Raw genomic sequence first — 11913 nt, 5'->3', positions numbered from 1 at the left:
GGGGCTGCCCCCCTGGGCTGGAAGAGCCGATGAGTGGAAGGTGCAAAAAAAATTCCGACCTCCTTTGCAGTGAAAAGATAAATTACGTTGGTGTAGTTGTAATGTTAAATTTGCATCCTATCCTAATTGTCAGTTAGTAGTGGTATATGGCCTCAATCGTGTGGCAAAGATATTAAAAATAACCGACGTCTCTCACTCACCCTGTACAAGCATTCTTATGTTCTCCTGTTGGATATTGTGTACTTGTCTGTTTCTTTCTCGAATGCACCCAAAGCTGTGGTTAGAGTGCAAGGTCTACAAAAGTGCAAAAGGTTTGCACTTTTACTTACAGTGTGAACAGCACACACATTTCTGTACCATATTCCTTTTTTCCTTTCCAACTGTTTATTTTGCACATTTTTGAAGCTACAGAAAAGTTGCAAGGAGAGTTCCTTGAATGTTTATAAACCCTTCACCTAGATGCCCCACTATGTTCTGGCATTTTCTCTCTAAGCGACGCATTTATTTTTGCCGAGCCTTTGACAGTTAGTTGTAGACAGCATGACAGTTCAGCACTAGCAATTCAGCAAGTGTGTGCTAAGAACAAGGACATAGTCCTACACAGTCACGGTACAACTAGCGTGTTGGTACAGTACTGTCATCGGGCATGCAGTCTATAATTCAGATTTTCCCAGTCATCCCAATAATGTTCATTATAGGTGTTTTTATTTTTTCCAGGATCCAATCAAAAATCACAAATTGCATTTTGATGTCCTATTTCTTTGGTCTCCTTTAATTTGGCAGTGTCCTGCCTTTTGTGTCTTTTAAAAAAATATATGTGTTTTTATTGCCTGGCTGGTGTTGCTCAGTGGTTGAGTGTAGACCTATGAACCAGGAGGTCATGGTTTGATTTCCGGTCAGGGCATATGCCTGGGTTGCAGGCTCAATCTTTGATGTGGTCGTGCAGGAGGCTGTGATCAGTGACTCTCTCTCATCTTTGACGTTACTATCTCTCCCTCTCCCTCTCCCTTCCTCTATGAAATCAATAACAAAAATATATATAAAAAATATGTTTCTATTGATTTGAGAGAGATGAGGGAAAGGGAGAGAGAAAACATTGATCAGCTGCACATCTCCTACTGGGGATGGAGTCCACAATCCCAGGCATGTGCCCTAACCAGGAATCAAACCTACAACTTTATCATATCAGGAACAAAGCTCTAACCAACTGAGCTACCCAGCCAGGGCCAAAGGGTGCAATTTGAATTTTATTTTTTAATTTTGTTATTGTTGTTAATCCTCACTGGAAGATATATTTTTCATTGATTTTTTTTAGGGAGAGGGAGAAAGAAAAAAAAACATTGATGTGAGAGAGACACATGGATTGGTTGCCTCCCGCACAGGCCCTGACCAGGGTTGGGGATCAAACCTGCAATCCAGGTATGTGTCCTTGACGGGAAAATGAACCCAAGACCCCTTGCCGGCCAGAGCAGGGTGCAATTGAAATGTAGAATGTTCGTGCAGTTAGGAATAATTTTCTGTCCTTTTGTGTTTTCAGGATGTGTGGTAATTCAGGTCACAGTTTTCCTCACTATACCGAGTCATTAATTGGGTGCAGAACTTTTCCTTGGGGGTTCCTGACCTTGTTTTTGTCATTTGGTTTGAATTCCTTAATCTCTTGAAATGACTAGACATTAGAAGCGGAATCTTCTCCCTGACAACTGTGGTCCAGGCACATGCCCCGAACATAGCGATTAACCTCCCCCAGTTCTTTCCATCCCTCAGCTGGCTGGGCCCTGCGGCTCTGCTGCACGTCACCTGCGTGATTCAGAGCTTCAGAAGCAGTGCTTGAATACAAATGTTTGCACTTGGGCGTGACAACTTGCTCTTTTCTCAAAAAGTGAACTTGACCTCCACTTTCACAGTTAAATAAGGTTTAGATTCCACTTAAATAAAAGAGCCTTGGTTTCATAAAAGTGAACAGTTGGGGGGGGGGGCGTGAAGGAGACATATGTACTACTATTTGTAATACTTTAAACAATAAAAAAAATTTAAAAAGTGAATAGAATCTTAATGAACACAAATGATCTCATTTATTTTCCTTTTTCCACCTTTTTTATTCGGTTATAGTAAGTCCTCTTTGTCCTTGAGTCTGGGTGGATGGTTGGTTTTGTTTTAGGAGACTATTTATTTCTAGTACCATTAATGTGGGGCAGGGATTGACCCTAGCTCAGCTCTGCACCCTTCACAGCATTATGTGTACTGGTATCTTCATATTTCTTGTCTGACTCTCAAGGCCTGTGAACTACGCGGGTTCTGTTGGAGATGAGAGGGGGCCATTCTCTACCTCTCCCCCCCGCCCCCATTCTTGTTTTGTAACCAGACCTTCTGTTACTGACAGAGCCATGGAGGACGCAGTGACCCTTTTTCCACCACAGACAGCCACCTCCAGGGCTGCAGGTTCCATTTGTTGCCGACTGATTTCGATGGTCTGGAGGTGCCTGCAATGTTGGCCCACACTTGGAGTTTGTACAGTTGGCCATTTTTAAATCTTTTTTGTATTGATTTCAGAGAGGAAGAGAGAGGGAGTGAGAGATAGAAACATTAATGATGAGAGAGAATCATTGATCGTCTGCCTCCTGTATGCCCCCTACTGAGGATCAAGCCTACAATGGGGCTTGTGTCCTGACCAGGAATCTACCATAAGCTCCTGGTTCACAGGCCGACTGAGGAAGCTAGAAGTTAATTTTTAAAACTTAAAAATAAACAAGCAGTTCATGCTCACTGTGGAATATTTATGCCATGCTCAATATTAGGCAGAAGGTGAGAGTCTACCGTACCTTCTTCTCCCTGAGAGCCGCGCCATTGCCAGGGGTGGTGTGGGACGTCCTCGGTGGTCTTGCTGCACAGCCACGTTGCTTTCCTCATTGGCTGTGCCACGTCACGTGGACCCTGCCGCACCACAACCTGCACCTGTGTTGAGTCCTATGAAAGTTACTGACAGGAAAGGAAAGGAAGAGAACATTTTAGAACAACCAAATTTAAGAGTACTGAATGGTAGTCTACCTTCAGAGCTTCTTATAAAAACAAACCAAGTAGGAAATTGACTGGAATAGGAATATTTTAAAATTGCATATCATTTCTAAAAAAATTTATTACTTCTTTTTAAAAGTACCTTTTTTTCTTGCTGGTATGTTCAGATCAGAATTCGCACAGGTTTTTAAAATGTGCCACATCGTCCGGCTGGCGTGGCTCAGTGGTTGAGCATTGACCTCTGAACCAGTAGGTCATGGTTCAATTCCTGGTCAGGGCACATGCCCAGGTTGCAGGCCCAATCCCCAGTTTGGGGCGTACAGGAGGCACCTGATCAGTAATTCTCATCATTGATATTTCAATCTCTCTCCCTCTCCCTTCCTCTCTGAAATCAATAAAAGTATATATTTTTTAAAATGTGCCATATCGAAGGGGTGTGGAAGAGGCTGCCTCCTTGAGGCTGAACAGTTTCACAGGCCTGCTCTGTGCTGATGCAGGTTTGGGATCTGAAGGTGATGGACATTTTTTAAAAATATATTTACTGATTTTTTACAGAGAGGAAGGGAGGAGGATAGAGAGTTAGAAACATGGATCAGCTGCCTCCTGCACACCGCCCACTGGGGATGTGCCCACAACCAAGGTACATGCCCTTGACTGGAATCGAACCTGGAACCCTTCAATCCGCAGGCCGACGCTCTATCCACTGAGCCACACCAGATAGGGCATGAAGAACATTTTTATTTAGTAGGTTTCTGATCTATTTGCTTCCCGTGAGTTCTACACGTAAGGTTCGATTCTAAACCTCCTTCTCAAGCTGCCTTGTTTCTTTTTAAGTCTTGCTCTTATTCTCTGTATCTCGTTCCACCGGAGCCTCCAAGAGTCCCTGAAACAACATCCCATCATTGTGACCCTTCCTCCCGCTCTCCCTGGGCCAAGGGGAAAAGGCCAGCAGCCCAGCAGACACTTGGTCTGGGGAAGGCAGCAGGACCTGGTCACCACTCACCAGGCTCTCCCTGGTTCAGCCTGCGCTCTCCAGTGCCTGCATTTTTCAGGTTTTTGTTAGCAGCCACACCCCACTTTAAGATACTCATGTGTGAACCTGTCAGGGTTTGGTTTGTAAAGCAGAAACTAGGCATTTCAAGCAGGAAGGGATCTACCCTTGTAAAACCATTATCTGTGCAGGGGGCAGTGGTGGTGGTGGCAGCCAAGGCCAGGGGCTGCTGCTGTCAGTTTCAGGAAATCAGGAATTGCAAGAATTGCAGGGAGCTTGGCCGCTCAGCTGGGCCTCGGTGGGACCAGAGAGGTGGCCTTCAGGAGAATGCTCCGAGCTGCTGGTACAATGTCTCCTCTGCCGAATGCCCAGGCCCATGTGAGCGCTCCTACCAGAACCACCCCAGCGGGCCACCTGCGCCTCTGCTTTCCACATCTCGTGGGGTCTGAGCCTCTCATCCCCCCAGGATGGTAATCACGTGGTTCCCTGCTATGGGGGGATGGCAGAGAGAAAACAAAGTGGGGGGAACACTGAGCCTTAGAAAAAAGGAGAAACCGTCCTCAGTACATGCTGCCAATTATCTCTTTTCTGAAATACATTTTTATTGATTTCAGAGAAGAAGGGAGAGGGAGAGAGACAGAAACATCAATGATGGGGGAGAATCATTGATTGGCTGCCTCCTGCACGCCCCCTGCTGGGGATCAAGCCCGCAACCCCGGCATGTGCCCTGACTGGGAATTGAACTATGACCTCCTGGTTCATAGGTCGACGCTCAACCACTGAGCAACACCGGCCAGGCAACTGCCGATATTCTTACAAGTAAAACTTTCTCTGTCTGGAAACAAGTACAAAATATACGTATAAATAAAATCTATTTTCATAATTGTTTTTATTTATAGACTACAAAGCAATTGGCAAAATAGGCGAGGGAACGTTTTCTGAAGTTATGAAGATGCAGAGCTTGAGGGATGGAAACTACTATGCATGCAAACAAATGAAACAGCACTTTGAAAGGTAGGCGGTGAGACAAGGTTAACACTGAAAGCAGACTCGGGTTTAAATCAACAGGGCAGCTCAATATTCGTGGGAAGTTTCTAGTCATGTGATATGTACAACACAGTCAGGTTTCTTTAGCCATTCCCCCCCTCCCACCCCCCCCCAGTGCAGAGCCTTCTGAAGTGTTTGGGGATATAAACGTTGATTCCAGACTCTCAGTGTGAAGCACTGTTTCTGAGAGCAGAAAGGAGTATAGGCCACTAGTGGTGTCCAAGAGTATGGAGAACAGTAATTTCATCCTCGAGACATCACCACAGCGTCAAAGTCGTCATCCCTGTTCTGTGCAGGAGGACAGTGCGAGGGATGTGACACGGCTGACAGCTGTCACTCAGTGGGCAGAGCCAGATTTGAATCCAGATTCCTCGTCCTCACCACTACAGTATGTGGCCATTACCTGCCCTTCCGAGACTGCTGTTGCTGCTCTCCTGCCTTCCTCTGTCACTTCTTCCTTTGTGCGACAAATTACTCTTTTTCTTTTAATCCTCACCTGGGGATATTTTTTCCATTGATTTTTTAGAGAGAGTGGGAGGGAAGGAAGAGGGAGAGAAAGAGAGAGAGGAACATTGATGTGAGGGAGACACATTGATTGGTTGATTCCTGCTCTTGCTTCGACCGGGGCCAAGGATCTAACCTGCAACCCAGGTACATGCTCTTGACTGGGAATCGAACCCAAGACCCTTCAGTCCAAGGGTCAATGTTTTAACCACTGAGCACCTGGCCAGGGCCGTCAAATTACTCGTGATAGAGAATTGGATGCAGTGTACTGACGGCCTGGCATGTGGGAGCCGACTCTAACAGCCAGGTGGCTGAGGACGGACTATTGTAGCTGCAGGTGCGAGACAGTTGCCTCTCAGAAGAGAACCGGTCCCGCTGTCAGGCTCAGGGGCAGATGTGCTTGCTGACAACAGGACTTGCCACTGTTATTTTAGCAATGTTCAACAGACGGCAGCCTTGTTGCCAAATGGGTCATCGTTTGATGTAGTTGAGAACAATTCTTGCTCTTTGACTTAACTTTAAAAGCGGTTGATTAGAACACATTTTTCTTTAAAAAACCCATAATAAGTAAAGATTTTTAATAAAGGACCACGGGATTTGTGTTCCTTTGCTTTGCTGTCGAGTCTGGGTGCGTGGGGAGGTGTCTGCAGTGTGAACCACACTGGAATGTTGCTTGCCTTGGAAGGGAGCCTGGCCCTGGGCCACTGGTGGCCGGTGGCTGACCTTAGATGATGGTCACCTCAGGCTCATGGACAGGTGCCTGCAGCCAGGCAACAGACCCGAGGGGAATTGGACGCTGGGTTTTTCTTGTGAGCTCTTACCTGCTCTTGGTACATATGTTCAATGCAACGCTGTTGTTACTTATTTAATAAACAGCCTAGGTCTGGCCACCGGAGTTCTTTCAGGGTGGCTCTGTTTCTTCTGACGTGCCCACCCTTTTCTTACTCCGTCAGCACTACAAGATTCTGTCGCTCATCTTGTATTTTCCCAGCCCCTAGAACCCCCCATTTCTCTAAGGAGCCTTGTCGCCTTTTACTGGAGAAAGATACTTGGAAACAAGACTTCAGCACCAGGTGTGCTCATGCCTCCTGGAATGTCATCACCTCAGTAGACAAAGCCAGTGTATGTGCACGGACCCATTTAACCGCCCCTCCCCTCTCTCCACCTATCTACCCAGCCGTCTGTCTATTCAAATCACCACAAGTACATACTGACATCAATAAGTGACTTGCTTCTAAAGAATAGAAAATGAAGAGGAAAAGAGAGTAACTTTACAGTGAGAAACCTGGACCATCTACACCCTCATTGTGAAACAACTTACCCTTATCCACTGCAAGAATAACTTTGGGTTCCTTTAAAAATCCATTTTCTCTACTTCTCATTGTCTAGTGGCCCTGCACCATGTGTGGGTGGTGTGAGAAATGAGTAGCGGTGACAGGAAGTCATGCCAGGTGACTACAGTGGTTGCTCACCAAGCACCTGCCGCCATGCCCAATCCTGGTGTATCGCTGCCTGTCACTGGTGCTTGCTGCCGCCCTTGGGGGACGGTGCCTGTGGCCCTCTATCAGGGTGGGGAGCCGTGGGCTAGAGAGAGAAGGTTCCCAACTGTCCGGGTCACCCAGCTGGCAGGTGGTGGAGCCAAGTGGGACCCAGTCTGCAGGTCCCTGCTTGTTGGCAGCTCATCTCTCTTCTTTTGCGAAATGTGCAAGAGTCTTTCTTTCTTAAATATTTGAAATAACTCGTCAGTGAAATCATCTGGGCCTAGAAGTCTTCTTTGCGGGGAGGGTTCACCCCCCGTGATGTTTGTTACAGCATCAGTCGTAGTGGTAAAAAGCTGGCAACCTGTTTAGTGGAACAGGTGATAACATCACGGTACGTCGTGGCACGGAATGCTGAAGACTCAGGGCGCCACCCGGACGTGGCACAGGTCGCCGGCACCATGAAGATCTGGTCTCCGGGGCACGCCTTGGACCAGCCCTGGGAAACTGTTCCAACAGCTGCAAAGCAGAAATACCCACCCCTGTGAGCCCAGGTGTGCTGGGGGCTGACGTATCGGACGGACGTCTGATCCCCTCCTGGAAAGCTGCACAGCCATCGACTTCTCAGCACAGAGTGGAGGGCCTTCCACTGTGAAGCTCTGACCCGTGCGGCAGGAACCAAAACACCTGTGCTGGACCGTCCGTAGTTGACCCTGTGGAAAAACAATGGAACTCCAACCCACTCATAACTCATCTACAAATAGGATTTCAGTAGATGGGAGACATACACCAACCACATCCTCAGGACGCAGAAAAACTATGTCAGCTCTAGAGGCCATCATCACTGTGAAAGGAGGCCTTCTCAGTAGTCATCTCCAAGTGCTGATGGCAAGTTCGGACCTTTAAATGCTAATGGAGGCCGGAAGCAATGGGCTGGGCCATACACAGAGTGAATGCTGAGGCTGAGAATTGAGAGCTTCGGTAAGGGGAGCATGAGGACACCGTGGCAGCAGCAGCATTTGCGGAGACTGATGGAAGTTGGTATACAACACCCAGTCCCCCAGATCCCTTCTAGCTGGCGTTATATTTATTTAGTTTTATTTTGGTTTGGTTTTTGTTAATCCTCACCTGAGGATATTTTTCCAATGATTTTTCACAGAGACTGGAAGGGAGAGAGAAAGAAACATTGATGTGAGAGAAATACATCGATTGGTTGCCTGCCACACGGGCCCAACCAGGGCTGGGGATTGAACCAGAAACCGAAGTACATGCCCTTGACCAGAATCGAACCCGGGACCCTTCAGTCCACAGTCCGATGCTCTATCCACTGAGCGAAACTGGCTAGGGCTATTGGTTACTTTTTAAAATGCAACTATATTTTAGGTGGAATTTTTTTAATAAGCCAAAGAAAGGCTATGTGACTTGATCAAAACAGAGAAGTTCAGGGTTCCTAAATAAAAGGGGAGATAAGATTTTTAAAAAGCTTTATTGAGATATAATTTGCATATCATAAAATCTACCGGTGATGGGTGAGTTTAGGAAATTGGCCCAGTTCTGGAAGACTCCCCATCACGATTAGAAGAGTGGAAACCGCCTGTCCTGGGTGGTGAGGAGCTGCCGTCCTGAGCCTCTGGGGTGCCACCCTCCCTGCCCTGTGCTGGGCCCCTGCCGGCACTCCCTAGAGCAGTGATGGCGAACCTTTTGAGCTCGGCGTGTCAGCATTTTGAAAAACCCTAACTTAACTCTGGTGCCGTGTCACATAGAGAAATTTTTTGATATTTGCAACCACAGTAAAACAAAGACTTATATTTTTTATGTTTATTTTGTATATCTAAATGCCATTAAACAAAGAAAAATCAACCAAAAAATGAGTTCGCGTGTCACCTCTGACACGCGTGTCATAGGTTCGCCGTCACTGCCCTAGACCGCCGTCTGCCAGCACCTAGTGGCCCCCCTTTCAGACCCTCTTCCCGAGTTGTGGGCTGTGTCCTTCTGGTTGTTTGTTGACCATGGCGCACAAGCTGCTAACAGTTTGAGTATCATCCTGGGTGTGAGGGGGAAACGGGGCAGTGATGAAAGAAGGGTCTGAACTTCTAGTTAAAAATATCCTACACGCAGACTATTGAGGCTCTTCTTACACAGCAGGCTCCCGTTGGTTGGCTGGCATGAGATACTTCCGTTTGCAGCCACATTGATTGAAGATAACAGTATACTATTGGATACATAACTAAACAGAATGCTGAGTTCCCCTCTCTCTGTTAACAGAATTTCACCAGTTCAAAGGGAGAAGATTCGCACAATCACTTCCTTTCAGAACCTCTGAGACGAAAGTCTCTGGCGCCTGAGTCCTCATTGGATGTGAGCCCTTGGGCCCAGGCTCGGGAGGGAGACCAGGCTCACTCAGGCTCTGTGTGGAGAGCGTGGCAGCCGCAGGCCCTGGGCCGCAGTGACACTTGCATTGATGGATTTGGGGTGTCAACAGGGTGTCAGGTGTAGGTGTCTTCTTAAAGAAAAGCCTGCGTAGACACACCTGCTGAGAGAGCACCTGTCACCAGGACAAGGAAGTTGAAAAAAATGACCGCCTTAAGTAGGAAAGGTGGGCCTGTTTGTGGAAATTTAAAATGCTTATTTTTACATGACTAGTTGGTTAGTTCCCATAAACTGATTAATAGGAAATTTTAACATCTCTGTTTATATTTATTAATAGTAAAAGAAACTACCAAGGAGCTAGATGGGGAAAAATTGAATTTATATCCAAAGCTATGAGGACCTTGATTTTTATAAGATAATGCACAAACACGATACTCTTAATTTCTACTGCTAATGAGAAATAAAACCTGATTGACTTGCTTGAAGTATTTGTGAGCTTGTCAGTTCTGATCGTGGATGATAAGTAATGATTGAATAGCCCGACTTTGAAAGCTGACCTGAGTGATAAATTAGCTGTTTATTTTTGCCTACACAATAGTATTGAGCAAGTGAACAACCTCCGAGAGATACAAGCACTGAGGCGCCTGAATCCACACCCAAACATTCTTACGTTGCATGAAGTGGTTTTGTAAGTATACGCGGGCCTTTAAAAATTTTCTACATTTGATGATAATGGTTAAGTCTCTTTTTAAGAAAGAAAATCCTGGTTGGCATTTTAGAGATCTGTTTTGTAGCCCAGAGAGTCAGCCGTGCACCTGATTCATAATGTGACTCTGGGCTCCTGAGGCCTCAGGTGTGAGCTCTGACCTGACCCGCTGGGTCTGGGTCGTATTGGGGGGTAGATGGGGGAGAATGGCTTCCCTTCCCTACCATAGTCATCTGTTCATCTCTTCAGTTTCACATAGCCTTTCCTGTAGCCTCTCTCGATACGGTTTCGGGGGATTGTTTATTCCTGGTCTAACTGTAGAACAGTTTCCATGAGGCTCACCACCCCTCAGGAGGTCAGGGCACAGCTGGTTCCCAGGCACTGTCCCCAGGGTGGGGCTCAGCCGGGGTTCCAGGCCCTGTCTTTCCCTGGGCCAGCGGTGCTGATCCCTGAGAAGGTGGTGTGGCCTTTAACACCTGCCAAGAAACTAAGGTGCGGCAGATGCCCATCAGAGGACCGAACAGTTTTAAACTCCGTGTACACTGTCTTGTTGCAGCGTGTGGCCTCCTGGCCTGCGGTGTGCTGACCGTCAGTTTGGGCTGCGTGTAGACACTACAGTCTGCTTGTGACAGTCACGACTCTGCTGCGGGGAGATGCTTTACCCGCGCTTTAGAAAGCGCCCTGTCCAGGGTGGCCTGGGCCTCCTGGCAGCCCTGAGAGACCGTGGGGGGCCCCTCTGGAGGCCCCTGAGCAGCCTGCGGTGTCACGGGCTGCCCTGCCGGGGTCAGAGGCCCCTTTCAGGGCTCCTTGAACCCAGGGGAAGCTGGCGGCGCAGCCAGAGGCCTCTGTCCCCACTCTGGGCAGGACGTCACTCGGGGCAATGCCACTCATCTTTCTCCCACTTCCCCTGACTAGTTTTAGACTCTGTTCCGCACCCCACCCCACCCCACCCCACCCCGTGGTAATGAGTCACATGGAAGTGATTTAGGCAAATTAAAAGTAAGATTGCACGTGCAGGCATGAATTAAACCCTTGGTTATTCTGTCTGGCCCACCCCCCGACCTCATTTCTTCTCTCGAGAGAGAGTTAATTTTATATTGTCAAGACATATGTCTTTTAAAATGGGGAGGGGGGCTTTTAGAGTTTGTGCTTAAAGCAGGGTTGTACTATTATTTTAAATTAATTTTACCTGAAATATAACTTCTGGTTCAGTCATCGCACTCCAGGCTTTGTCTGATGTGGGAGTGCTTTATTTTTACAAGAAATGTTTACAGATGAATTAAATATTTGATTATATTTTCTGATTAAGACATGAGAAAACATTTCAAAAACCTGCTTTCTTCTTCAGTGACAGAAAATCTGGTTCTCTTGCGCTAATATGTGAGCTTATGGACATGAATGTTTATGAACTGATACGAGGTACGTAGACTCCGTTGAAAGCTAATGTAAGAACTGACTGTAAAGCCTGTAGTTCATACTTGCTGGTGCTCAAGGTCGGTGCACGGGAGGGCAGTCGTCATGTATAAACACACAGGGCTGACCATCCGGCGGTAAATGAAATGAGAAGGAAGGCCGCCAGCCACGAGCTGGCCGTGCGGGGAGGAGGATGGCACACAGGACAGCCGGGGCCTCCGCACTGTGGTCCCCACCGCGAGGGTCCCTCTCCCCCGGGCTCTGCTGCTGATCCACGTTCTGTTCTTGCCTCAGAGTAAGGCGGGGCTCGCCCCCCCAAAGAATACCTCACATGAGAGGGCACCTCCTTATATCTGGATCCTTCCAAAGTCTCCCGAGTGTCAGACAGGGTG

At 47.4% G+C, this 11913-nt stretch overlaps 1 protein-coding gene across 1 annotated transcript in view; it reads left to right on the top strand.

The window, feature by feature from the left end:
* Nucleotides 1–11913, top strand: part of MOK (MOK protein kinase) — a 31318-nt gene that overhangs the window by 4116 nt on the left and 15289 nt on the right. Inside the window, exons 2-4 of the mRNA XM_006766637.2 lie at nucleotides 4903–5017; nucleotides 10001–10090; nucleotides 11457–11527. Of these exons, the coding sequence (XP_006766700.1) occupies nucleotides 4903–5017; nucleotides 10001–10090; nucleotides 11457–11527 (276 nt within the window). The remainder of the gene's footprint in view (nucleotides 1–4902; nucleotides 5018–10000; nucleotides 10091–11456; nucleotides 11528–11913) is intronic.

Source organism: Myotis davidii, unplaced genomic scaffold (genome assembly GCF_000327345.1).
Source record: "Myotis davidii unplaced genomic scaffold, ASM32734v1 scaffold60, whole genome shotgun sequence".
Taxonomy (NCBI): Eukaryota; Metazoa; Chordata; class Mammalia; order Chiroptera; family Vespertilionidae; genus Myotis; species Myotis davidii.
The sequence above is the reverse complement of the archived record's forward strand: the minus strand, read 5'-3'. Positions and strand labels throughout refer to the sequence as shown.